The sequence below is a fragment of the Myotis myotis genome, unplaced genomic scaffold (genome assembly GCF_014108235.1).
Source record: "Myotis myotis isolate mMyoMyo1 unplaced genomic scaffold, mMyoMyo1.p scaffold_m19_p_2, whole genome shotgun sequence".
Lineage (NCBI taxonomy): Eukaryota > Metazoa > Chordata > Mammalia > Chiroptera > Vespertilionidae > Myotis > Myotis myotis.
In genome coordinates, this window is record NW_023416324.1 from 160,012,237 (window position 1) to 160,038,204 (window position 25,968).

General features: G+C 49.1%; 2 protein-coding genes across 7 annotated transcripts in view; one reads left to right on the forward strand and one right to left on the reverse strand.

Moving 5' to 3' along the window:
* The window catches only part of SEC22A (SEC22 homolog A, vesicle trafficking protein), a 51,452-nt gene extending 43,387 nt beyond the window's left edge, over window positions 1-8,065 (forward strand). For all 3 annotated transcript variants that reach the window (XM_036349516.1, XM_036349517.1, XM_036349514.1), the window contains exon 7: window positions 5,798-8,065. In XM_036349516.1, the coding sequence (XP_036205409.1) occupies window positions 5,798-5,998 (201 nt within the window). In that variant the 3' untranslated portion in view covers window positions 5,999-8,065. The remainder of the gene's footprint in view (window positions 1-5,797) is intronic.
* Window positions 8,066-16,511: 8,446 nt separating this feature from the next.
* Window positions 16,512-25,968, reverse strand: part of ADCY5 (adenylate cyclase 5) — a 152,045-nt gene continuing 142,588 nt past the window's right edge. For 3 of the 4 annotated variants that reach the window (XM_036351106.1, XM_036351104.1, XM_036351103.1), the window contains 3 exons: window positions 23,054-23,317; window positions 21,904-22,108; window positions 17,478-19,195 (listed from right to left, as the gene is read on the reverse strand). In XM_036351106.1, coding sequence (XP_036206999.1) covers window positions 18,840-19,195; window positions 21,904-22,108; window positions 23,054-23,317 — 825 coding nt within the window. In that variant the 3' untranslated portion in view covers window positions 17,478-18,839. The other variant, XM_036351105.1, reaches the window with a different exon arrangement.

Genomic DNA, 25,968 nt, shown 5'->3' on the forward strand with positions numbered 1-25,968 from the left:
GGTGTTCTTTCCTTTGAGAGAAGCAAACAAATTCATGCTTTAAAAACAAAGCATCAAACAGATTGTCAGACTACAGAGGGAAGTCAGGGGAATGTTGGGGCAGTTGGGCGAGCAGGCCGGCAGGGGGGGGCAGTTGGGAGCGATCAGGCCGGCAGGGGTGGCAGTTGGGGACAAGCAGGTTGGCAGGGGGGGCAGTTGGGGGCAAGCAGGCCAGGGGGGGCAGTTGGGGTGATCAGGTCAGCAAGGGGGGCAGCTGGGGGCAAGAAGGCCGGCAGGGGGGGCAGTTGGGGGCAAGCAGGCCGGCAGGCAGAGTGGTTAGGGGTGGTCAGGCAGGCAGGCAGGCAGGTGAGCGGTTAGGAGCCAGCGGTCCCGGGGATGTCCACAGGGATCAGGCCTAAACCGGCAGTCGGACATCCTCAGAGGGGGTCCCAGATTGGAGAGAGTGCAGGCTGGGCTGAGGGACCCTTGCCCCCACCCCTGGTGCATGAAATTCATGCACCGGGCCACTAGTTTTGAGATAATTATGGATTCACTTGGAGTTGTAAGAGAGATCCTATATAACCTTTACCTGGTTTTCTTCAATGGTTCCATCTTGCAAAACTGTAACACTATCACAGCTAGAATGTTGATGTTGATGCAGTCAAGATAATGAACATTCCTATCACAAGGACTCCTCGTCTTGCCCTTCTTCTATAGCCACATTGACTTCCCTCTGCCCCTTAATCTCTGGCAGCCTCTAATGCAGCGGTTCTCAACCTGTGGGTTGCGACCCCTTTGGTGGTCGAACAACCCTTTCACAGGGGTCGTCTAAGACCATCCTGCATATCAGATATTTACATTGCACTTCACAACAGTAGCAACATTACAGTTATGAAGTAGCAACGAAAATAATTTTATGGTTGGGTCACAACATGAGGAAGTGTATTTAAAGGGCCAGAAGGCTGAGAACCACTGCTCTAATGTGTTCTCCATTCCAGTCTTCTCATTTTAAGTATGTTATGTAAATGGAACCGTACAGTATGTAACCTTTTGTGATTGGCTATTTTTTACTCAGCATAGTTCTCTGGAGATCTATCTAGGTTATTGCATATATTAATGGTTTGTTCCTATTTATTACTAAATAGATTTTCATGGTATGTATGTGTCACAGTAACTCATTCATCCATTGAAGGACATCTGAGTTCTTTCCAATTTTGGGCTATTATAAATAAAGCCACTTTAAACATTCACATACAGGCTTTTGTGTGCACGTAAGTCTTTATTTCTCAGAGATAAATGCCTAGGAGTACAGTTGCTACGTCATATGGTAGTTGCATGCCTAGTTCTATTAAGAGACAAACTGTTTTTCAGGGTGGCATGCCATTTTATATTCCCACCCACATGTGTGAGTGATCCAGTTTCTCCACATCCTCTCCAGCATTTGGTGTTTTCAGTTGCCGGAAGCCGGTCCATCCTTGCTGCTTGACACAGTCGCTGCAGGAAAGAAACATCTGCACAGCATATGTTTCAAGGGACCTGGCGTATATAGCATACTGTTCTTAATATGTTTGCTCCCCTTAGCGCTGTGTGTTTTAACCAAGGTCACCTCTCCAAGAAAGGTTGTTTCCCCAGGTAGGAATTTTTCCCTGAAGTCAGGGAGGGGATGCCTCTCCTAGAAAGGTTGTTTCCCCAGGTAGGAATTTTTCCCTGAAGTCAGGGAGGGGGTGAAACTCCTTAACTAAGTGCCAGGCGGGTAATTAATCACTTTAACTATGAACAATGATGCTTAAGCTACATAATCTTTACTCTCTGGAATGGAGATAAGAAACGCCCTAACCTTTATAATAGAGATTGATAGGATTGAATCAACTGGTATAAATACAGTTGTAACAAGACAGCAGAACACAGAACTTAGAACACAGAACTTGGAACACAGAACTTAGAACACAGAACTTAGAACACAGAACCTACACAGAACTAGAGACAGAAGAACTTCGCTGGAGAGAACATGGCAAAAGATCCTGGACTGAACCTGACTACAGAAATGGGCAAGAGAACCTGACTAGAACCTGGTGACTGAACCTGGCTGGAGAACCTGGACAGAACCTGGCTGGAGAACCTAGCGAGGGAACATGGACACAGAACCTGGCTGGAGATCTGAAGCAGAACCTCGCTGGAGATCCAGACCAGAACTTGGCTGGAGATCCTAGCTAGAGATCCTGGCTAGGCTGCTGATCAACTGAACGCTGTCTTCGTGTCATTCCTTCTTCGCCGACTCCGTCCACACCTTTGGGGACCCCTGGACCTGCTGGGGTTGGACCCCGGCATTCAGTATTTTTTTTATTTTAGCCATTCTGATAGGTATGGCATTATACCTCATTGTGGTTTTAATTTGCACTTAATCTGATGGCTAATGATGTTGAATATCACTTCATAGGCTTATTTTGTCATCTGTATATTCTCTTGGGTGAAATGTCTATTCCTTTTATTTGTCTTTTTTTTAACTGGATTGTTTGTTACTGTCAAGTTTGAGAATTCTTTACGCATTCTAGACATTAGTCATTTGCCAGATATGCAGTTTGCAAATATCTTTCCCCAGTTGTAGCTTATCTTTTCATCATTTTAACTGTTATGTTAGGACTTACATCTGCCATCTTATTTTTTTTTCTGTTTTTAATTTTTATATTTTTCCCATCTTTCTGTGGGTTACTTGAACATTTTTTTAGAACTCCATCTTGATCTACCTATAGTGTTTTTGAATGTACCTCTTTGTACAGCTTTTAAAATGGTTGCTCAGGTATTACATTATACATAGTTATCATAATTTTCTGGTGCTGTCATTTTACCTGTTCAAGTGAAGTATAGAAATTGAGCCTCCTTTTATGTCTTAACTTTGCCCTCTTCTATTTATAATATAATTGCCTTAAATATTTCTTCTACATATATTTAGAACCACTCCAGACAGTGTTATAATTTTCACTTCAACCATCAAACATAATTTAGAAAACTCAAGAGGAGGAGAATCTGCTATATTTACCTGTTTCTGCTTACTGTGGTTTCTTTTTCCTTTCCCAATGTTCTAAGGTTTCTTCCTTTATTATTTCCTTTCTGTTTAGAAAGCTTCCTTTAGCCATTCTTTTAGGGTACATTTGTAGACAACAAATTCTCTTAGTCTTCTTTCACCTGAAAATGTCTTTATTTCCCCTCCCATAAGATTCTAATTACAAAGAGAAAAACGGTAACTTCACAGTGGAAAAACCTGTCAGACACCAACCTACCGAAAGATCAGTTAACATCACCAATTATACTACATTGCATACCACCATGGTGGTATTTTTGCCAAAATTGCATATCACTCAATCTTTTTTGTCAGTTTGTTCATCCTCACCTGAGGGCATTTTTCCATTGATTTTTTTTAATATTTATTGATTTCAGAGAGGTAGGGAGAGGGAGAGACAGATAGAAACATCAGTGATGAGAGAGAGTCACTGATTGGCTGCTGCCTGCACACCCCCTTCTGGGGATGGAGTCCACAACCTAGGCATGTGCCCTGATCAGGAATCAAACCGTGACCTCCTGGTTCATAGGTCGACACTCAACCACTGAGCCATGTGGGCCAGGCTCCTTTAATTTTTAGAGAGTGTGTAAGGGAGGGGGAGAGTTAGAGAGAGAAGCATCAATGAGCCAAACCAGCTAGGGCTCACTTCAATCTTAAGAAAATATCAGACAAACCAAAATTAAGGGACATTCTGTAAAACAAATGATCAGTACTATTCAAGAATGTCAAGGTCGTGAAAAGCAAACACTTAAGAGCTATTACTGATTTGAGGAAGCATGACAGCTACATGCAATATGGAATCCTGGACCAGATAAAGGGCCTTAGTGGGACAACTAGCAAACTTTGAATAAAGCCTGTAGATTAGTTAATAGTACTGTATCAATGTTCATATCCTGGTTTGTTGATTATACTATGGTTATGTGAGAGGATAACATTAGGGGAGCAGGGTGAAAGGTATACAGGAACTGTACTATTTTTGCAACTTTTCTCGAAGTCTAAAATTATTTCAAAAGAAAAAGGTTTTCCTCTAATTATTATAACACAATACAAACCACTTAGGTACAGTAAATGCTTCCAGTGCATTTTTCTTGGATGGCAGTCTTCTTTTTAAGTAAGCAGAGCCCTATTTTTATAAAAATTAAGCACATTGAACAGAACATTTCCACATTCTTTCTGCATTGTCACAAATACCCTAATATCCTTCCTATACTGAAGGTTGGATATAATTTCATAAGGAGACCTCTGCTTCTTTCTTAAGACTTTGTGATTACATATAATTCCTATATTTACCAGATTGTGAATTTTAGATAGCATCTAGAAATCAGTTCATTCAATAAAATTTAATGAGCACTTACGTGTCATTCTATGCACTGGCGATAAATGAGTAACAAAACAGTCAAAAATCTCTCCTTTTGTGAAGCTTAGATTCTATTGGAAGAATATAGATGACAAGCAAAATAATTATATTTTTTAAGTATGTTATTAATATGGGAGGAAAAAACAAAGCAGGAGAAGGTGAATGCCAGGATTTGGGGTAGGATGGGGGACTACTTTCTTTATTATAGGTATCTTCTAAAATGGCACTCACTGCCTTTTGTCCCCATTTTTTTTTTTTCATCCTCACCAGAGGATATTTTTTTCCAATGATTTTTTTAGAGTGGAGGGAAAGAAGAAGGGGAAGAGAAAGGGGGGGGAGGGAGGGAGGGAGGGAGGGAGGGAGGGAGGGAGGGAGAAATATCTATGTGAAAGAGACACATCGATTGGTTGCCTACTGTGTGCGTTCTGACCAGGGCAGGGGATTGAGCCTGCGACCGAGGTACATGCCCTTGACAGGGAATCAAACCCGAGACCCTTTGGTCCTTGGGACAATGCTCTAACCCAGTGGTTCTCAACCTTCCTAGTTCCCCATGTTGTGGTGACCCCCAATTTCATTGTTACAAATTGAACATAATTAAAGCATAGTGATTAATCACAAAAACAATATGTAATTATATATGTGTTTTCCGATGGTCTTAGGCGACCCCTGTGAAAGGGTCGTTCGATCCCCAAAGGGGTCGCGACCCACAGGTTGAGAACCGCTGCCTAACCGCTGAGAAAACTGGCCAGGGCTGTCCCATTTTTAAATTTTATCTTTTTCAAGACATAACTGTTTGTTATTATGTATATAATGTTTATAATCTTTTTCTCTCCTCTAGAATGTAAACTTCATGTGAGCAAGGGGTTTGTTTGTTTACTTAAAGCTAAAGAACAATGCCTGACTTAAAGTAGGCCCTCAGTAAACATCCCTTGAATGACTCCCTCAAACGTTCACTCATATCCTCCTAGCTTAATTCCTTGCACTGAAGGGGGGATCAGTAAATATTGCTGATTTCAGTAATATTCATATTCAGGTTATATAAGAGTCCATTTCGCTAAATGGTTTATTTGAGCTTTTTGTACTTTTCTGGGATGAATACAAAAGATGGATCCCCCTAAAATCCTGAGAATGCTTCTTAGTTGCCTGTCACCTTGAGAAATTTGCCCAGCCTGTTTGCAAGGCAGTCATTCAATTATTCCTCCATTTTTCTTTTGAAAAATGAAAAACATAAAAGGAAAAAAATGTATTTCCCTTTCATAGCTGAATGCCTTGATGTTACATTATTTTATCTGTAGATGAAATTGCACTCATATTTTACTCTGTGTCCTGTTACAGTTTTATAGTAAAAGCATCTATTTTCTTTCCTATAACCCTAATCATCTTTTATTTTCTATTTTGAACAGTGCTATTTACTTGTCTACTACACTGGCTGGCGGAATGTCAAATCTTTTTTGACTTTTGGCTTAATCTGTCTATGCAACATGTATCTCTATGAACTTCGCAATCTCTGGCAGCTTTTCTTTCACGTGACTGTGGGAGCGTTTGTGACACTACAGATCTGGCTAAGGCAAGCCCAGGGTAAGGCTCCGGATTATGATGTCTGACACCATCCTTCAAACGTATTGCCTGGGCTTCGGGGAAAAAGAGGGAGCATGTCGTAACTGCCACTGTGATGAGGAAGCTGTTCACCACAAACGAGAAGCTCTGCTTTCTTTCTCTCCAACTGTCCTTTTTGTTTAAGTCAACGTGGCAGGCCTGTGAGCATGCGGTACCCTCGAATGCAAACTCCTCTCAGAAGGAAGTTGGCCCTGAGATTATAGTCGAGGAGGAGGAGACCTCTCTGCAGAGCCCTTCCGGTGGAAGAGCCGTCAGCACCATTGGCACCCTGGCCAGCACCTGAGTCCCTGCTGAAGAGTTCAGTCAAATATATCTTTATCTTCAGAGGACCAAGCAGGAACTCTCCCATCGGGGTTTGCCTTTGTGAGGCATTAGTATAGGCCAAATCAAAAGATCCGCAGTAAATTGAAAATTTGTTTCAAACAAATGACTTGCTAAATATAAGATTATTTGCACATTTATGGTACCATGAGTTTATGAAGTCCAGAATGGTCTGGAATTGGTTCTTTTTTCTTTTATATTTTTGCTTGAGTTTTAACTCTGGTGCAGCAAACTCATCTCTAGAACATCGTAAGTACTGAAAGTACAGTGACCTGGGTTTCCTTTTTAGATTACATTGGTAGTATCTTTTGAAATCACTTTTTAAAAATATGATTTGTTAGACTAAAGCCATTGTTTTCCAAACATAAATCATTTGAGTATTACATACTATTATTTACTTAAAATTTTTTTTAATTTTAAAATAATTTAAAAGGAAACCAATAGCTACTCCAAGTGGGAAACCAGGATCAGTTTCCCATAAGTAAAAGATAACTACAAAACAAAAACAAAAAATGTTAACTGGATTCTAGCTAGATGCTAATGCCCGCCAAGCCACTGAATCGGAGAGGCCCGCTGTTTCTTTGTTGCAGAGAGAGAGAGGTTACCCAGCACCACCAGACGCTCTCTCTGTGGAGTACTCAGGATAGAAGAAAATTGTAAAGGGAATGACATTCTCACTGTGATGCAGTATTATTTAGTTCAGGGTTGTGTGACACCTGAACCATCTCGTGTGCCCAGGGTAGTGTCCTGCACTAGGGAAACACTGAACTGTAGTAAGAGACCAGACAGTTACTTTTCTCCCAGCAGCTCATTCCTTTATGGCTCTGAGGAGTTAAGCACCTAGTATCTTAGAGAACTTACTTGCTCTTTGATAACATTATGAACATGAAAGGAAACACAGTTTGATTCCATTAGCAAAATCTACAACTTCCCTGGTTTTGGAAGTCATCTTCATGAGTTATTTTCTTTTGTTTTTTAAAGAAAATATTCCAAACAAGAAATTCATAAGGTAATAAAATTTGATATTCAGAAAAACAGTGGCCCCATTCCATGTAATTTATGTTATTGGGCATATTTACTAAATAGAAGAAATAGTCCAGTGGGTTAAAGGCATTGGCCTTGTTTGCCCAAATCATTACAGATTGTAGGTATGTCAACAACTGCTTACCTAGAACCTTTCTGCTACACTCTCTTTTTAGGAAAATGAGACAAAAGGAAGATAATAATCTAATGGTATCAGGGATTTATTTAAAACAAGAAACTCCAATTCACTCTAACTTTCTGTCTCTAACAAAACGGCACAGAAATTAATGTATCTTTTGAGAGATAACCCATGATCCTAAGTCATCAAAATAAAATTATTTTGTGTTTGGCATTTTGTACTGACTGAGTCAGGAAAGTGAAGTGGTTCAATTTTGAAAGGTTTTTCTAAACTAATGGTTAAAATATGAATAGTTTTAAATAGTCATTTAGAAAGTTGAGCATTCTGATTAATTGTGATTTTGCTATATATTGATATTTTATAGCTCAGTTTGGTTCAGTTGGTTCTCCTTATCATTGAATTATTGTTATGTTTGATATTTGGATTCATTCAGCAAGGACACTTGAAAATTCACCAGCTATCTTTAAAGGCTTGATTTGTTTTGTTTTTCTCACCAGCCATTTTGGATAAGAGGATGTTTACATCTTAATGTAAAAAAATGAAAACAGGTATAAATAATGTTTTATGTATAGAAATGCTTTCTTTCATTATTTGGTGTCTGCATCTCTGTGTGTGCATATAACTTCCCTGCCTCTATCATGCTGTTACCAAAAAACTATGAATTTGAAAAGAAGTTTTTGCCATGGGTGAAAGCAGTCCTTAAACTCTTGGGAAAGAATCACATAGGCCTTTAATGTGTATGATAGTAATATCATGCATGCATACTTCACTTTTACCCCTAAGAGCAAGTCTGCGCTTACCTAACCATAGTGAGTGTTGTGCTATAGAGGAAGTAGTAGTTGCCGTCTGTTATGAAGGAGGAAACTAAGGCAGTCAGATGTCAGTGGTTCACCAAGGGTCACAGAGCTCCACACACACAGCTTCTGGTCTCAGCCAAGGGCTCTATTGGAAACTAATGAAGATAACCAAAATTATATTCAGGGAATAGGTCTGTGCTTGAAAATTCAAGGAATTGGGGACTTCTTAATTGAGCACAGGGCCGCTCTTGTCAAATCTAGGTATATATTATCTTAAGGTAATTCTAATGTACCACTTCTTATTAAGGTGTGCTGTAAGAACAAAGAAGGATACTTTCCTTTATATCCTAAAGTAATTGCAATATTTGCTTGTAGTTTTTTTGTTTGGTTTTTGGTCTGTATTTGAAAGGTATCTATACCTGGCCTCTTTCCTAAAAGAATTTGAAGCAGCATACCATTAGAAAAAGCCTATAGGATAATGGTAATAAAATAGGAACAGAAAGGGGAGAAAATCAAGATCAATGAAAATGGAGAAAAGGGTGAACACAGTGCTGTTTATCAGGTGCAAATTTTGATGCTTGAACTTCCCAGCAGGTAAGGCTCTGGCTGTAGCAGAGCGTGCCAGCTCCGCAGGGGACACTTCCTCCTGAGTCCTCATAAAAAGGTTCGCACTCGGAACCCTCTGAAATGCTAAAATGAACAAAATCCTCACTGATTTCATGCACAATTGCATATTGTGTTTGTGCCTTGGATCCTCAACTTGTACCAGCTCTCAAAAGTTTTCATTTCAGGGTGGGGTGTGTGTGTGTGTGTGTGTGTGGCTAACAGAGGATTTTGTTCTCATAAGAATTCTTATCCTAAGCTAAGAACAAGCATGTTAACGCTTGAAAATCCATTTGAGACAAATGCCTTGAAGACATGGAGAACCTTTGCCCAACTTTGTATCTTATAACTTATGGAGAGTGAATGTGCTCTCCTTTGATTGTCTGTTTCACAGTGGAATCGAGTCTGGACAGATGCTCACCTCCATTTCTGTTAGGCCGTGTCTGGAATCTCATTAGAGTCCTGACTCATCAGGGCTGTAACAGAGACCAGATTTATCCTGTGGGCCTTAACCCCCATGGCACAGAAGTGCTTCCTGCTGAAGTTAGCTGCCTACCAAAAAGGCTTGGCCTTTTCCCCCAAACATTTACTAAGTGATCCAAGGACCCTGCCTGAACTCGGATTTCCTAGAGACATAGTGAGTGTGAGTGTGTGTGTGTGTGTGTGTGTGTGTGTCTTTACCTACTTGTTTTAAGACTCTGTTCACTTTAAGAGTTGGAGTTATCATGGAGTATGTGGTAAATGTACAAATGAATTACTTCAAATGCAGCCACCTCTCAGACCAAATTAACACTTAGCCTCACCACAAATTATAGATCAGTCTTCAGGGCTGCCTTCTTTGTCTATGGTCAAGCCTTTTTTATATTTTTACGCTTTATTCTCTCTAAGGAAATGGAGTCTTTCTACCTAAAATTGCTGTGGTAAAATCAAACCTAATTTTTGGTTTAAGCTGGCTTTAGTATAATCTTAGCTAAAAGCTAATAAAAAGAAACCCCTTCACCTCCAAGAGTCATAGATGAGCTTGTGTACAAACGCTGTGTCCGCTGAGAATTTAATTCATGTAGCTTTACTGATCAGGGTTTAAGGGTCTGACACCTTCATCGGTGTTCTGGGACCAACATTGAATGCTAGCATGTTGCAGCCTCCAGTGTAAACATTTGAGCTTTTCAAAAGAAGCAGCATGTGGCTGCCACTCTCCTGGCATCTCCTCGTTGGTGGCCAGACTTCCCAGGTGACTCCCTGCAGCAGCTGAAACCACAGCATGGAAGCTCCGCACGTTGGGAGCCATGTGGTGTGTATCCTCCCTGCTCGTTAACAGTGAGTGGTGTTGGCATGTGCGATGCATTGTCCTCCGCACTGGGGGGGGGGGGGGGGGGGGGGTGCTGGTGTGGGCTAGTCTCAGCACAATTAGAGGCCGTAGGAACTCGGAGAGAACAGGCTCCGTTCCCAAAGCGTTCCTGGAATCAGTACCCTCGCCTTACAAATGGTTCCTGGTGTTTCCTTGGCAACACACAGGCTTTCAGCCCAGCCTCACCCACGGCTCACATTTGCCCTTTCCTCCTGCAACCCAGAGCACAGCAGTGCAGGTGTCACCCCTCAGAAAGCACATCCGGCTCCAGCTGACGGGACAGGAGGCATGCATCCCGCTTCCTGGGTGCTCCAGGCAGTCCCACCCCAGCTGGGCCTTGGCCGCGGGGCTCCTTGGTGCCCATGCTTTTCTCTGAGGCGCCTTGTCAAGGACCTGGTCTAAAGGACCTTTCATTTTAAATGCCTCCGGGGCCTAGGACTAATAATAAGAATGCTTGTTAACACCTTCTCTGGGACAGGGCTGGGTCCTCCTCCACACTTCATCCTCACGGCAGCTGAGGCAGGAAGGGGCGGGGGCAACTCCCATGCTCACTTGGGGAAATAAAGACACATTCAAACCTGGGGTTCAGGTTTAAATGATACACCAGTTTTTCTGTGTCACAGAGACTTTCAGAGAGAAAACTGTGTTTCTGACAAGCACAGGGCTCTCACCGGTACAGCCGCAGTGAGAACAGACAGCTGGCATGGAGGGGAGATGGCACTGTGTGTGCTGGGCTTCTTATCCCCACAGACAGTGTTTGCAAAGGCCTTTCTGTGTTGTAGGCGAAGCACCTGAGGCCTAGAGAAGTTAAGCAACATGACCACAGCCACCACCTAGCCTGTGTGTGCACCCGGATGCCAGTCCAGATCCGTCTTCCTCAGAACTCCGGCTCTTAACCACCAGCTAGTACTAAGCTAGGAAATACATTGAAACACTTAAGGAATAGATGCTGAGATGCGTGTAACCTGCGGTGTAGATGCCGTAGACCGAATAAAACCGTTTCTGAAGTTCCTGCATCTGTGGCAGGGACAGGACGATGGCTGCGAGGGGAATGATGACCCTTCAGTGTGTCTAGAGTAGACTCTGGGGCAGGAGGTACATAGTTCAGTCTTTGTAGTAAAACCAGCTCACAAATGTACAATTCTCGGTAGGGTGTTAAAGCCCCACTGGTTTCATGGGTCAGAGGCATTTCCTTTTCCTAGCTGAAGTCCAGAATGCATTGGTTCTCTGATAGGGAATGATCTCATGGGAATTCTGCTTGAAGTGGTCCAGTTATCAGAACGTTGAGTGAAAAGATGAAGGCAACCATTTGCTATATATCGAATAGTGGTTATGGGTTTGGAGCCAGACTCCCTGACTCCCCTTCCACCGGCTGTGACAGCAGTAACCTCTGCCTCAGCTTCCCCTTCTATAAAGGGGGTAATAATAGTGCCTTGGGCAAGGAGTTGTGAGAATTGAGTCAATAAGTATAAAGCACGTAGAACAGGGTCTGGCACTGTGAGTGTTAGGATCGCATTTATCACCAGCCTGTGGTCTTTCTTGTTGGTGTTACTATTCCTTTCAAGGCAGCAAGGGTCATTTTAATTGCAAATGCCCCCAAGTACAATAAATCATCGCACAGAGCTGTTCAGAAATTGCCAGTTTAAGTGAGGATCCTGCTGAAATGTCTAGCAGGCAGGTGCCCTGGCAAGCTCCTGTGTGCACACCCCTGGGCAGGGCACCGGGGACACCAGAGAGAGAAGGGGGTTGAGGGACTCATGCTGGCCGAGTGCCTGCTGTATGTCAGGTGTTTTGCATGCGGAAGGTTATGTGAGCTTAACAGAATCCAGCTGAGGAAAGGAAACAGGATTAAGTTATCTGGTGTCACCCAGCCTGGAAGTGATAAGCTGCTTCAGGATCCGTCTCCCAAGCACTGGAGCGCTGTTGAATGGGGAGGGTGCCTCTGGGAACCTTGCCTTATCCAGCGTGGCTCCTTCGTCCTTTACTTTTTTTTTTTTTTGTCCTTTACTTTTAACATTCCAACCTGATCTATGGGGTAGTCTTGGATGGCAACCATCCTAGTGCCCACCACTCTGCTACGGCCCCCATGAAGGTGTGTGTGTGTGTGTGTGTGTGGTCTGTGCATTGTGGGAAGTCCGGTGGGGAAGGCAGCCAGCAGCCTTCAATTCACAAATTGGAACTATGTGGATGCTGGGGATGTGAGAGCTCAGGCACTCTTAAAAAGCAGAAATGCAACATGGCTTTCAAAAAATTAATCTGAGGCAAAATGCACTCCTCCACCCTGTCCCAAAAATCCCATGTAAGCCAGGGAAGTGCCACCCTAGCTAACTGACAAAGTCAAAGCAGAGAAGCAAATTTTGCAAAATTGGAAAATAGTTTAAGTTAAAATAACCAGAGATGCTGACAAACCAGAGATTTCTAGGTAGGTCTAAATTAGAAATTGGTTTGGGGGAGGTGGGAGTGATGAGGTCCCTAATGGTCTCCAGTGAGAATTCTTTAAATTCATGGGCTAATAACCAGCGATATGAAAGGGGCCTTGGGGATGAATATGTGCTCGCTGAGTGAGGGGGTAGCTCAGCTCCACTCATTAGGAACAGATGGGCGGGTGGGGTTTGGGGCTGGCACGCCAGTGCAGACAGGATGCCTACTTTCCTGATCATTATAGTCTTTCTCACACATCCCCTGTCCTTCGGGAACCCCTGCTTGCCCTGTGGGCCTGCATTGATCTCCACCAGCCCTGCCCTCCCCTCGGTCAGGGCTCTTGCTGGGAAAGGACCCCTGGCCATGCTGCACGCAGCTGTGGCTACTGGCTTGGTGTCTGGAGGGCAGAGCCATTTCTGACTGGTCTGGAGGTGATCTTCCCACAGGTCACTCATGGAACAATGCTTTCATTTCATTTGGCTCTAAAATCTTAAAATCCTAATCCGATGATTTGGGCTTTCGCCGTACATGTGGTCTGGCACTTAAAGATCAGGTAGAGTTCAGGAATATTTGGAGTCTGAGAAGCCAGAGGCGGAGGAGACCTTGGAGACCAGCGGCCTTGCCTGCTTTGTTCCCGTGTCTGTCCTGAGTAGCAGTGACCCTGCGGGTGGGACAGACAGACAGGCAAGAGGACAGCAAATGTCATATTTCCCCTCCCACGACCAAGAGGAAAAACACCACCAAAGGACTTTTCTGAAAATCGGCAAGTCTAAGAAAAGCTATAATACTATTGTAATTGGATCTCATTTCATCTAGTGTCACCTGGAGGAGTGGCAAATCCTCTTCTGCCAAGATCATCAGCACCAGAGGGGCACATGGGCTGGTGCCACAGCTTTTGTCCCCAGGGATCAGGGCAGCTGCAGGACATGTACCTCCTGAGCCTCGGGGAAAGATGAGTGAGAAAGCACATGTGGGGGCTCTTTATGCCCTGTGAGGCTTACTCACATGGGGGGGGGAGGTGAGGGATGGTCATCTCTGGTCTGCCCTCCCCGCCCCCACAGATAGCACCAGCCCTTCCACCTCTCCTGCGAGGCCTTTGCTGAGTGGCACTGGCCGGGGCCAGCATAGACCAGCCTTCTCAGTCCCTTCCTTCTGGAGATGAGGGTACATCATGGCGCCTTCTCTAATTAACACTCTAGGTATGGATATGCTTTTGGAAAAAAGCATAGCTCTCTAAGGGAGAACAAGTGTGTTCTCTGGGATTCGCTCAGTGAAGGAGATGGAAGGTCCTGGGAAGGTCCTGAGTCCACACCTTTGTTGCCCAGTGTGCACATGCATGTGGCTTCCTGGCGCCTGCCTGCTGGCTTGGGCTCCACTGCCCACAGCAGAGTGGGAGTTCTTCAGGAGTCAAAGTTCCCACGCAGACCAACCGGCCCCTGTAGTTTGGCCTCCCTTAGCATTTGGTCTCCTTTCGTAACTGACCAACCCAGCCTGAAAAGTGGAGTTAAACACAAGCTCAATACAATTACATCCTTCACCATGTACATCTGAAGTCCTGCCCATTCTCTGGAGCAGAGGCTGCCCCCGCCCAAGACTGCCACATCTCTGTCCCCACGTGGCCACTGTTTCAACGAAGCCTGTGATGTCTTCTCCCCTGGCCCCTCCATTCCCACTGTGTCCACCCTAACCGGAACGAGCCCCTCTGGCCTTCCTTTCTGAATCCTGCAGGTGATGGGTGCAGCAGGCAGGAGCTGCTGGAAGGGGCCCCTTTCCCTTCCTCAGGTAGGGGAGGGGGGAGAAGAGCCGGGCATGCTGGAAGTTACTTGCATGGGCTGAGCAGCCAGGCTTGCTTTGCTTTGAATGAACTGAGAGGTCTGTATGGTGCTCATCCCGGTGTCTGGCACCGAGTGCTCAGTGAGTGGTAGCCACCTGTTAGCTGTTCAAGTCAAACCAGTCCCCTCCGCCTGCATCTCCTCCCTCCCGGCTGCTTTGGTGCTTTCAGTGATCTGCGTTCTCTCCTGTTCCAACTTCCTTTCGCTTCGCATAGAGGCATGTTTGGCTCATGTTTTAAACATCCTCCCCTAGACCCTGGATCTTTGCTGACCCCATCCTCACTCCCTGTCCTCTTCACTCCTCTCCTTATTCAGCCTCCTGCCCCCAGGCACCTGCCCCTCAGTCCAGGGAGCTGGCTCCTGCCAGAGCAGCAGTGGTCTCCGGATGGTCAGGCTGCCACAGGCCTGCGGTCTCTGCTGACGTCCTCCCCTTCGCCGCGTGCTGTCCCCCTCGCCGAGTGGGTCCCTGCCTCCCACAGCTCCCTCTCCAGCACCAGCCCAGGGCTGAGTGCACGGTTCTTCAGATGGGGACTAGACCCCAGCCCAAGCAGCAAATCAGACTGGGACACATTACCAGTGAAAGTGTTTAATAGTTAAATTACTCAAATAGACTTTTCAGTTTCCATGGGAAATCATAATTGTATCCGTTTTTGCAAGAGCAGGAGTAAAAAGAGTGCACACCCCTTAGAGGGAATAAAAAGCCAGCACTGCACATGGTCACCAGTCACTGCTGGGGGGTGGGGGGGAGTGGAGGATGGGCCCCCACGAGGCCGGTGGGGGTCATGACAACAGGGGGAACATAGGAGGAACTCTGCACACACACACACACACACACACACACACACACACACACACACACACACATTACTCAGGTTGGAAGCAAAATGAAAACCCAGCACCCCTGGCAGGTGCTGGGATGGGGACTGGAGAACAAGACGTGGAGAAGCTAGCCTGGCGAGGGCACGAGGCCGATGCAGAACTCAGGGCGGACAGCAAAGGCGCAACAGATTCGGGCTGGCAGTTTTGGGTCCATAGCCTTGCTTCAGGGCTGTGTTCAGACGGGTGGGCGATGGGTGTGGGGGAGGCTGGCGCCAGTGTCCAGCCAGAGGTGGAGCGAGCAGGTGGGCATCAGAGTCACGTCCCAGCAGCTGGCACCCAGCTGCCACCCCACCCCCTTCCAGCTTGTGTTGGAGGTGAGAATAGTTCTGCCCTGAGAAGCAATGAAAAGATCTGGGCACAGGCCCCAAGGATTCTGTTTGGAAATATCTCTGATAGTATATCATTTTCCAAATGCCTCCTTCATAGGGTATAAAAATAGAAATTTTTTCTTGGTATATTGAACTGTCCCCTCCCCAAAAAACAAAAACCAGACAAACCAAACTTTCTGCTAGCTTTGCTCTGTGGACTCTGAAGCTGGCTCTACCCTTTCCTTTGCCTGGCTTGCAGGTGGAGGGCAATGCCACCCCCTTTCCCTGAACCTAAGGGCTCCACATTATCCCCCAAGTCTGAGGGACCATCTTCGGGAGAGGCACCTCGGCGAATCGAGAGAGGCCGGCAGGCTTCCTTGCCTCCACCTGGCTGAGCACCAGGGCCGTCTGCAGGCAGCGAAGGGCTGAGGTCTCAGGGAGCGAGAGGAGAGAGCAGCTTTCTGTTTCCTTCTTATTCCATTTGCATTTCTCCCAGGGGCAGTGATCTGTGTGTGTGTGTGTGTGTGTGTGTGTGTGTGTGTGTGTGTTAGAGAGAGATGGGCGATGTGTCCATGCATCTTCCTACTTAATCTTTAGAACATACGGTAACCCAAAAGGACACGCTCGCTGCTCGGGTTGGACCTGGGAAAACCCAAAACTGCCAAATCCGAAGTGAGGAAAACAGGCGTCCTGTACGTGACCAGTTCCACAGCACAGACACACACGCACGCACACACCGTGCACACTTGGACGTACGGACAGTACAAATGAGCACACACACGCCCCGCTGTGCAGCACAGCTGTGTTCTAATATAGAGAATTTACAAAATATAGAATTTGGTATATTTGTTAGATCTCCAAGGTTTTCAATAATACAAAATAAAAAATACAAAAAGACAAGTCGGGACCCGGCCTCCCTCCCCAGCAGCGTCCCCGGTGGCCTGCGGGTCTCTCGCACGTGGACAACTAGCAGAGGCTAAAGAAGGGCGCAGAAACAGGTTTTGTTTTATTTAATAAATATTTTCCTTTTCTCAGAACCGCCACTCCTGGCTTCGAGTCCTCTGGCCTCCCCCTCGCAGTTAGTTCTCTTCCCCGCGGAGGGGCATTGTGTGCGGGTGGAGGGGGGACTGTGGTGAAGGCCACAGTCCTTCCAAAGCCAGCACTCCTGCCCGGCGGCTGCCTCCATGGGGCAGGGGCCAGGTCTGCCTGAAGTTTAAAGGCTCGTATAGAAAAGCAGACCCCTCAGGGCCCCTAGGCTCCCTCCAGCCAGAGTCGCTCGCCTTCCCACCCAGGCCTCTCCCCCAGCCCTGCCCTCGGCGCTGGGTGGCCATACGCCGATCCACGCGCCAGGAGCTCCACCACCCGTGCAGCAGCAGCACCCGTAAGAAAACTCAAGATCCAGGTCGCGTCCAGCGGAGTCTTCTCCAGAGGGAGTCATCTTTGGTCAGCGTGGTGCTCGCAGGACGCAGGCACCCTGCCTGGGACAGAGGCTGCCGCCCGCCCACGAAGGCAGAAACTGCTTTTGGAATCAACGTGGAAAATCTCAAGGGCGCGGCCACCTGGGCGGGGGCGCGGGCTTCCACCGGCCCGCCCGGCACACAAAGAAGCCGTTGTGTTTCTCCGGAGGCCAGCTGCCTGGCATCGTCAGCTGGCAGCTGCTAACTGAGCGGGGGTCCTCCGTTGAGGAAGTAGGTCATCATCTCGCCTTTGCCCTTGACCTTGACCACACCCCGGCACTCCAGCTGGTACGTGTTGGCAGCCAGCACCTGGTACATGTCCGTGGTGACCTGAGGAGGCAAAGGAGGAGGGAGGACAGGCCATCCACGACCGGAGCCGTGGATCCGCCCGCGGGCAGAGCTGCCTTTGATACAGAAGGGCGGGCGGGGCATCTCCCTGGCCCGGGCTCTCGGGGACGGACACTGCTCGCCCAGGAAAGTGCCTCTCCGTGCTGTGCCAGCAGCGGCGAGCCTCCTGTGCCCTGGCAGTGCCGCTCAGCGTGGCCGTCGTCCACGTGAGAAGTGCAGAGGCTGTAGGTGGGAGGAACTTCCGACCCAACCACGCACCTGCCTGGGGCATTTTCCAAGGTCTCCCTCCAGGACAGAGCAGAAGTATTCTAGGTGACCCACAGGGAGGGTGAGGATGCTGACCTCACCGACCCTGTGAGTGAAGTACTATGATTTCAGGCTCAAAACATCGGAGTCACTGCCTGAGGACACGCAGCTAGGCCGGGCAGGGCCGGGCTCAGTTCGTGGCGCACCTCCCGTCTCTCCTTCAGCTTTTGGAACAAAGAGGAGAACTCACAGGCGGCTCCGGCCATCACACTACCCTTGCGCAGGGGGAGGGGGAGGAGGGGGTGACGGGAGCAGCAGAGGACCAATGCCTCACAAGGTGATCCAAGAGCCATTTCTGAGAACGGCCAGCATGCCTCCGCCAGCCAGCGGCAACTCCCCGGCAAGTGTCCCGGCCCAGCCCAGCCACCAGGCCAGGGAGGACGGGGCCAGAAACCTCTGGGTGGGCTGCCGGGGGGTGACCCTGCCGTGTCACCACGTGTATTCGCCAATGGCGAGGCCCTTTGCCAGCAGAGGTGCTGGATTATTGTGTGGTTGCCGACAGCATCGCTCACACCTGTCATGGGTGAGGTCAGGAGCTCTGCAAACACACGTTCCTCTCTCCTCATCTCCCCTCACCACCCTCAGTTCCCATCTGCTATCACTTCTCCCTTGGCACAGGGATGGAGGGGGAGGCCATTGGCCAGGCCCCTCAGACAGCAGGCCGGCTGGGCTGGCCAGGGCCATGCTCAGAGCCAACCCCTGTGTTCAGAGTCCCCGCAGGAAAGAGACGTTAGGGGACATATGAGTGGTGTCAGTGTGAGCAGAAGCCATAAAACAAGCTCCATTAGCATTTGAGACAACGGAGGCCAGGGAAGCTAAGGGGCCTGCCCACAGCTCACAGAGAACTGGGGTATGGGAAGGTGGGGTGCAGGACTAGAGCCCAGTCCAGGCTTCTCTGCTGTCAGATTGAAGCAGAACGAATCAAGAAAGCCCTGAGGAAAACAAAGAAACGCAGAGGAAGAACAGCGGGCCTGGGAATCACAAGCAGCGGCTTACAAAGGCCGTGGGAGGAGGAAATGTCGGGTCCCTGGCCAGGCTATGCCCTCTCATTCCTTCTGTGGCAGCCGAGGGCTCCGCACAGGCCTGAGGATCTGTCCAAGGTGCTGACAGCTTGTACCCAGTCGTGTTCTCCAAGCTTCAAAGACGTCAGTGCCAACCACCCAATCACTCTCAAATGAAATTCTGACTGGAAACTGTGGGCGGCCTGCCCCAAAGACCAAGCACCAGACAGAGGCCCCGATGTTGGGGTGGCGGGTGGTGGACGCTCTTGCACTCACCTGGATGCGGTCTGGCACACCGGTGCTGTCCATGCGGCTGGCCACGTTCACCGTATTGCCCCAGATGTCGTACTGAGGCTTGCGGGCCCCGATCACCCCAGCCACCACGGGGCCGATATTGAGCCCTGCAGGGGACAGAAGTCAGCACGCTCATCAGGACTCAGACCAGGGCTGGCCCTCACTCCCATTCCTCTCCCCGCACCCGGCTTCTCCCTTGGACTCTCGGTCTGAAGATACCCAGGGTCCTCCGGCCCCAAGGCCGTGCTTAACCCTCTGCTCCTATCAAATGCCATAACTCAAGGTTACGGGAACCTGTTCACACACCCACTGCACCTGTGTCCTCACCACCCAGGCAATGCTCAGCTCCTGCATGGCCATCACCAGCACTGCCCTCTGCAAGGCTTCTAGTGACCTCGTGCGTCACCTAATCGCCTTTCCCTAATCGTCCCTCTCTCAGTGGCATTAGTAAGTTTTCACCTTCAGTTTAGACCAGTGGTCGGCAAACTGCGGCTCGGCAAACCGCAGCTCGCGAGCCACATGTGGCTCTTTGGCCCCTTCAGTGTGGCTCTTCCACAAAATACTGACTTCTGCACATGGGCCACGAAGTTTCAATCGCACTGTATGTGCACGCCCGCACGTGGTATTTTGTGGAAGAGCCACACTGAAGGGGCCAAAGAGCCGCATGTGGCTCGCGAGCCACGGTTTGCCGACCACAGGTTTAGACCAACATACCAGAACTTGCCCATTTCTTTGCCACCCGAGGTTCCCAGTTGCCTGCCCAGCTACTTGTCTACCTGTCACCCAGTCTCCAGTCCTGGCCCGAGGAAGGAAGGGAGGCAGCTTACAAAAAATATAAATCAATGTAGGTGGAAAAGATGGGGTGCAAGGAAAATAAGAATAGCAATTTCACGAAACCAGGGCTGAAGTTACCACAGAAATGCAGGCTGCACGTCAGGTGAGGCAGACCCCCCGCTGGCTCTGGTCTGGGCCTTCTAGCAACCAGTGCAAAGTGAGACCCTGGCCAAGTTCCCGGGTGCAGGGCCCCCGGCTACCACAGCCGTTCGTTCAGACAAAGCTCAGTCCCCACAAAATGTCTCCAAGAACATCAATAATCACAATATTGATGGTTAGCAATCCAATATTTTGGTTTCATGTGCGAATTTTGAGGACTGAGATACCAGTATTTATGTTGGTGAATTAGTGTTCCTTTTTTAAAAAAATCGAAATTGGAATCATTTATGGCTTGAGGCATGCCAGGGAGTTGATAATGCATTAGAAGTCTGAAAAGTGGAAAGGTCTGCTCTTTCAGACACCACTCTTCACCCCACCACCCTCAAGAGGGGGAGGGCAGCAGGGGGTGTGGGGGGCTGGGTGGGAAAGGTGGAGGAATGAGAAGTGCAGGGGGGTAGTTACAGAATAGTCATGGGGATGCAAAGTACAGCACAGGGGATCTAGTCAATGATATTGTAATCACTGTATGGTGCCAGGTGGGTGCTTGAAATATCGGGGGGACCGCTTTGTAAGGCCGATGGTTGCCTAACCACTGTGCTGTACACCTGAAACCAGTACAAAACAATTCTGAGTGTGAGCCGTAACTGAAATAAAGAAAGAAGAAAGAAGAGGAGGGCCGCGGCTCTCAGCAAAGCAAAACCCCTACTGCCGAAACCACGCACGCGGGCTGCCGGGATGTCCTTGGTGAGATATATGCTAAGAACAAAACGAGCCGCAGAAACACCTTGAACTTTATGGAGCAGCGCATCCAGAGTGGTAATCTGCCATCACCCAGCAGCGACAGGAGGTGGGGCCTGCCTGCCTGTGCCCATGTGCGTGAGTTTTCACTGTGCTGTTCTGTCAGCTCTTCTGCAGAGCCGAGACTTGTCAGAGCACAAGGTTGGAGTAATAAAACAACAAAATTAAAGGCCGAAAAAATTATATAGGGTTTGGTTCAAAGAGTTTCTGCACAAGGAGAATAGAGTCCTGACGGAAACAGACTCAGGGCCTCTCTCGGAACCCCGTCTCTTCAGAGCCAGCTCCCACCCTGGGCACCACCCCGGTGTCTGCAAGCCCCTCGAAGCCACCCACCGCGGGCCGAGGCGGTGGGCAGAGGACCCAGGGGAGACCCGACAGGCGCGCTGTTTCTCTGGCCGCTGACGCAGCTTAGAAAAGCTCTCCGGGCCCCGAGGAGCTGGTGCTCACATTGGAACCCCCGGGAACCCAGCAATAACCCTGCTGACCCGTTTTGTGTTTTAAGATGTTGACACGATCATTTCATTGTCAATTTTACATGATTCCTTTCATGTTTAGTTTTTAAAATATTTCACTATGTTCATTTTGCTAACAGTTTTGTAGGACTATTATGTTCAATGTTTTTATAAATTTGCAAATCAAATGACTTGTACTATGTTTGTTCATTTTGTATTTAAAATGGATGAGTACTTCATTTCACTGCTTTTCATTTGTATTGAATGAATTTGGAACACTTTTAAATAAAATGCTGCTAGTAAGCCAGTCTGACTTGAAATACATGGGGCTGCTATGCCCTGGGGCAGCACCCCTTTCGGGCAGGCTCACACTGGGTCCACCCAGCCCTTCCCAACGCGGGTGAGGCGGGCACTCAGAAAGAGGTGTCCTGGGCATGTCACCCGCACAGCAGCATGCAGAGACGGCACCTGTAGGCTCCGGGAGGAGTGTGCTCTGGGTGGTGGGTCCCACCCCACTCCCTTGGGCAGGGACGCACTGTGATGCCAGTCTATCCTTGGGCCTGGGTTACTAATGCAGAACCGGGGGAGGGACAGGAGCCCCTCTGAGCCCTCAGGCCTCCCAGGCAGCTCACCAATCTTCATCTGGAAGTTGTTGAAGGAGTGCTCGTTGATGTACTTCATTTGGTCCATCAGCTTCATGGCGAAGTCGGCCAGAGCTTTGATGTGCGTCTTGCCCACCTTGTCGTAGGTGGAATCATTAAGGCCGGAGGCAGCCATGTAGGTGCTGCCGATGGTCTTGATCTTTTCCAGCTGCTTAAACCGATCCTCGCTGATGATCTGAAGAAGGCCAAACCGGGTCACCCCCAAGTCCAGGGCACTGAGATCACAGGGAAGTGCGGCAGCGTGGCCGCTTGTGTCTCCCCAGTTCGCACAGAGGGCCTGTCTCTAGCTCCAGCTCAGTGCCAGGACCCAGTGCCCCCTGACAGAGCCAGGCCTCCTCCAGCGCTCGCTGCTGTAGGGGACTGTGCCCATCTCGGCCGACTCCAGTCACCTCACTGCCCAGGAGTCCAGGGGCTGTTTCCCACACTGCTGGCTCCAGCTCCCTCATCCCTCTCCTTTCTGAGCCCTGGATGGCACTGGGATTGTCCCTCACACTCACTGCATGGTGAGCTCCCAGAGTCGAGGCTGCCCCAATGGGCACAGTATCCCCACTGCCTGGCACGTCCTAGCTCAGGGGTCCTCAAACTACGGCCCGCAGGCCACATGCAAATACAAATATTGTATTTGTTCCCGTTTTGTGTTTTTACTTCAAAATAAGATATGTGCAGTGTGCATAGGAATTTGTTCATAGTTTTTTTTTAAACTATAGTCCGGCCCTCCAACGGTCTGAGGGACAGTGAACTGGCCCCCTGTTTAAAAAGTTTGAGGACCCCTGTCCTAACTCAACAAGGGTGTGATACACAAACAACAAAATGGCTTTGTTTCTGCTGTCGATGTTCAGGGCTTTGCATCTTGTCCTGCCTCCTCCCTCAGCCTGGGAATTGCTCCTTCCTGAGACTCTCAAAGGCTGGGTCCCAGCCTGTGGCCCCGTCCAGCCCTCAGTGGCATGAGAGGAAGGGTGGAAGATGGGAATAATTGTCAAGGCAGCTGGGCAGGGCCCCAGCGGGCACCATGGCCAGGGCTCCTGATGTCACCGGTCCTATCTGGTGAGGCGAGTGGGGGCACCAGGTCTCCTAACTCCCTCCCCTCCAGGGACCCCAGTGCCCCTCGCCCGCCCCGCACCTCATCGAAGTCGGCGATGATCTCGTTGAGCAGCCGCAGGCACTCGACACCCTCGTTGTTGGCCTCCAGCTCCACGTAGAACTCGGAGAAGTTGGCGATGGAGGCGAACATGACGGCCACGCACTCGCACGACTGGTAGTAGAGCTCGTCGTTGCGCCGCTCCCGGGCCAGGAAGTGGGCGGCCACGTCCTTGGGCAGGATGTTGTGCAGCAGCCGCCGGTTGTAGGCCTGCAGCTCCTCCATCTCCTCCTTCTCCTCCGTGGCCTGCGACAGAGGACCGGTCAGAGGGTGGGCCAAGCCATGCATGACTTAGAAAAGAGTGTGAGCCCGGCCAGTGTGGCTCAATGGTTGAGCGTCAACCACACCCTGGGGACTCAGTGGCACTCCAGCCCAGCCGGTGGCAGAGTGGAAGTGTAGGCTGGGGGCGGGGACACTGGGAACATGGCTATGGATGGGATCAGAGGCCAAACCCCCAGGCCCTGGCCAGGTGCTTCCGCCATCTGGGGGACTCGGCCCAAGACATGCTGGGCAGCTGCCAACACAGCCAGATGCTTTTAGGGTCGGACTCTGGCTGGGCAGAAGGCTCAGGGGTCAGTGCTGTGGGAGGAGGACAAGAGTGGGCTGTCCCCCGAGAACTGAGACCAGTGGTTCTGCCAGGAGGGGGCCTTGCGAATATGGGCGTTCCTGGTGCAGGGGTTCAGGGAAGCTATGGACCCCAGGCCTCCCTGCTTCCCTGTCAGTACCTACCCGCCCACCCTGACCATAGATCCAACAGCAAAATGGCTGCTGGGCGAGATGGGGGTGGGCCAACAGACTGTCCCCCACCCACCCCCAAAACCTGCATTTAGGTGTTTGGCTATTGGTATTGATTTGATGTCCCCCTCCCCAAAGCCCCAGAGCAGGATGGGAGATGGAGGGACATGGAAGCTTCATGAGCCTGTGGGAGAGCTTCCAGGGAGAGAGGCTGACAATCGCCCTCGCACTCACACATCTGTGCACAGGCCTTCTTAATTGTTTTCAAAATGGGAGGAGAGACCCAGCCATTTCCCTTCCAACCTCCTCTCCCCCCTCCCTGCCGTGTGCAGAGCCCTTGTGCCTGAGGAAGCAGGGGTCAGAGGATGGGCGCCACAGGTGGCACGCCCAGCACACACACCACAGGTGGTGAAGAGGGGAGGGGCGTGGCGGGGCAGAGAGGGGGGCTGAAGGCGTTGGGAGGTTGGCTCCATGGAGCAAAGGAGTAAATCTCCACAAGGCAATGGGCACTGGGTCTCTCACGTGCAGAGATGGTGTTTTTAAGCGTGGAGGAAGGAAGGCTCGAAAGAAGCCTGAGGTGTTGCACTAAAAATGGTATAAGGTCATGGTTTTACATATCAACAGAGAGATACTGGGGTGGTATTCATATGTCTATACGTACTTTTATTTATATGTTCATATACACTAACATGTATTTCCTAGCTTTGTCCACAGAGAGGACCTAGAACACAGCACACGGAGCCCCCGATCTTGGTTTCTAAGTACCATTCTCCACTACAGAGAACTGGGGCTCTCTGAAGAAATCCCTGACTGCTGGGCTGGAGCAGGGGAAGTACGTGATGAGCCTGAGACATCGGCTTGTGCCAGGAAGTCAGCAAATGCTCCAAGAATGATGGAGACGTGTCCAAACACAGAAGCCAACTTGAGGACACTCACAGGCCCCGGAGAATTCAAGCATTAAAGTAATGAGAGGAGCAGAGTGAAGCCCACTGAATGGGAAGGAAGCCATGAGTCCATGCTGATACAGATAAATGAGTGACTAAGTGAGTGGGGAGGAAGTGCTTCCTGATAGCAGGATGCCGGTTCACAGTGGGAGGAAGGACGGACGTGTGTCATCACGGCCAGGCAGGCAGGAGGCGCGGTGGATGCTGGGACTGGTGGGTGGAGGTTTGCTGAGGATCAGAACATTGGTGTACTGTCAGAATCTTTCCACAAAGCGCTAACTGAATGCAGAAGAGAATTCGGCATTCTGACAGTGGAGAAATCCGGCAGTCGCCCACTGAGTGGTGATCAAGGTTAACGTCACCAGGGAGGGGGCAGGTCAGCACAGTGGAATCCCCAGTGTGATGCACTGAGAAGGAGCAGCGTCATTTCCATGATTTGCCTCCAAGAAGGTGTGACCTGAGTCTGGACATGAGAAATGTCAACATCTGAGGGTCACAGCACAAGGATCTCTTTAAGACTGGCAAGGACTGAGAAGCCAGGAAAGACTGAGAAGACATGAACGAAATGCAAAGAATCCTGGGTTAGAACTGGGACCACTGCCCTGGCCAGTGTGACTCAGTGGTTGGAGCATCATCCAGTACACCAAAGGCCTGGTCAGGGCCTGTGTGTGGAGGAACTGATTGATGTTTCTCTCTCTCTCTCTCTCTCTCTCTCTCTCTCTCTCTCTCTCTCTCTCTCTCCCCCCCTCCCTCCCTCCCTACCTCCCTCCCTCTCCCTCTTGCCTCAGACTGACCTGTTGGCAAAGTCACAAACAACTCCCAGCTTAGAGGGCACAGACCTCTTAGCACAATTAGGCCTAACCTTACCACTATGCTTCTTAGATCTTATCTGGGAAGCTAATGGGCTGAGGGAGCTGCAGCAAGTGCTGCCAAAACAAGTGAAACTCACAAGAACAGGGTAACTATGGTAACCACTACCTTGTTTACCTCTGACTATAAAATAAAGGCTCAGCTTGCCTCTGGATCTCTGTGGCCTCAGCCAGGCACAGGAAGATCCACCTAGAATAAAGAGAGAACCTGGCTATGCTGATCATCTGAACGCTGTCTCCGTGTCCTTCATTCTTTGCCGACTCTGTCCATACCTTAGGGAACCCCTGGACCGCTGGGGCTGGACCCCGGCACTTCCTCTTTCTATGGATTCAATGATGGCTGTATACT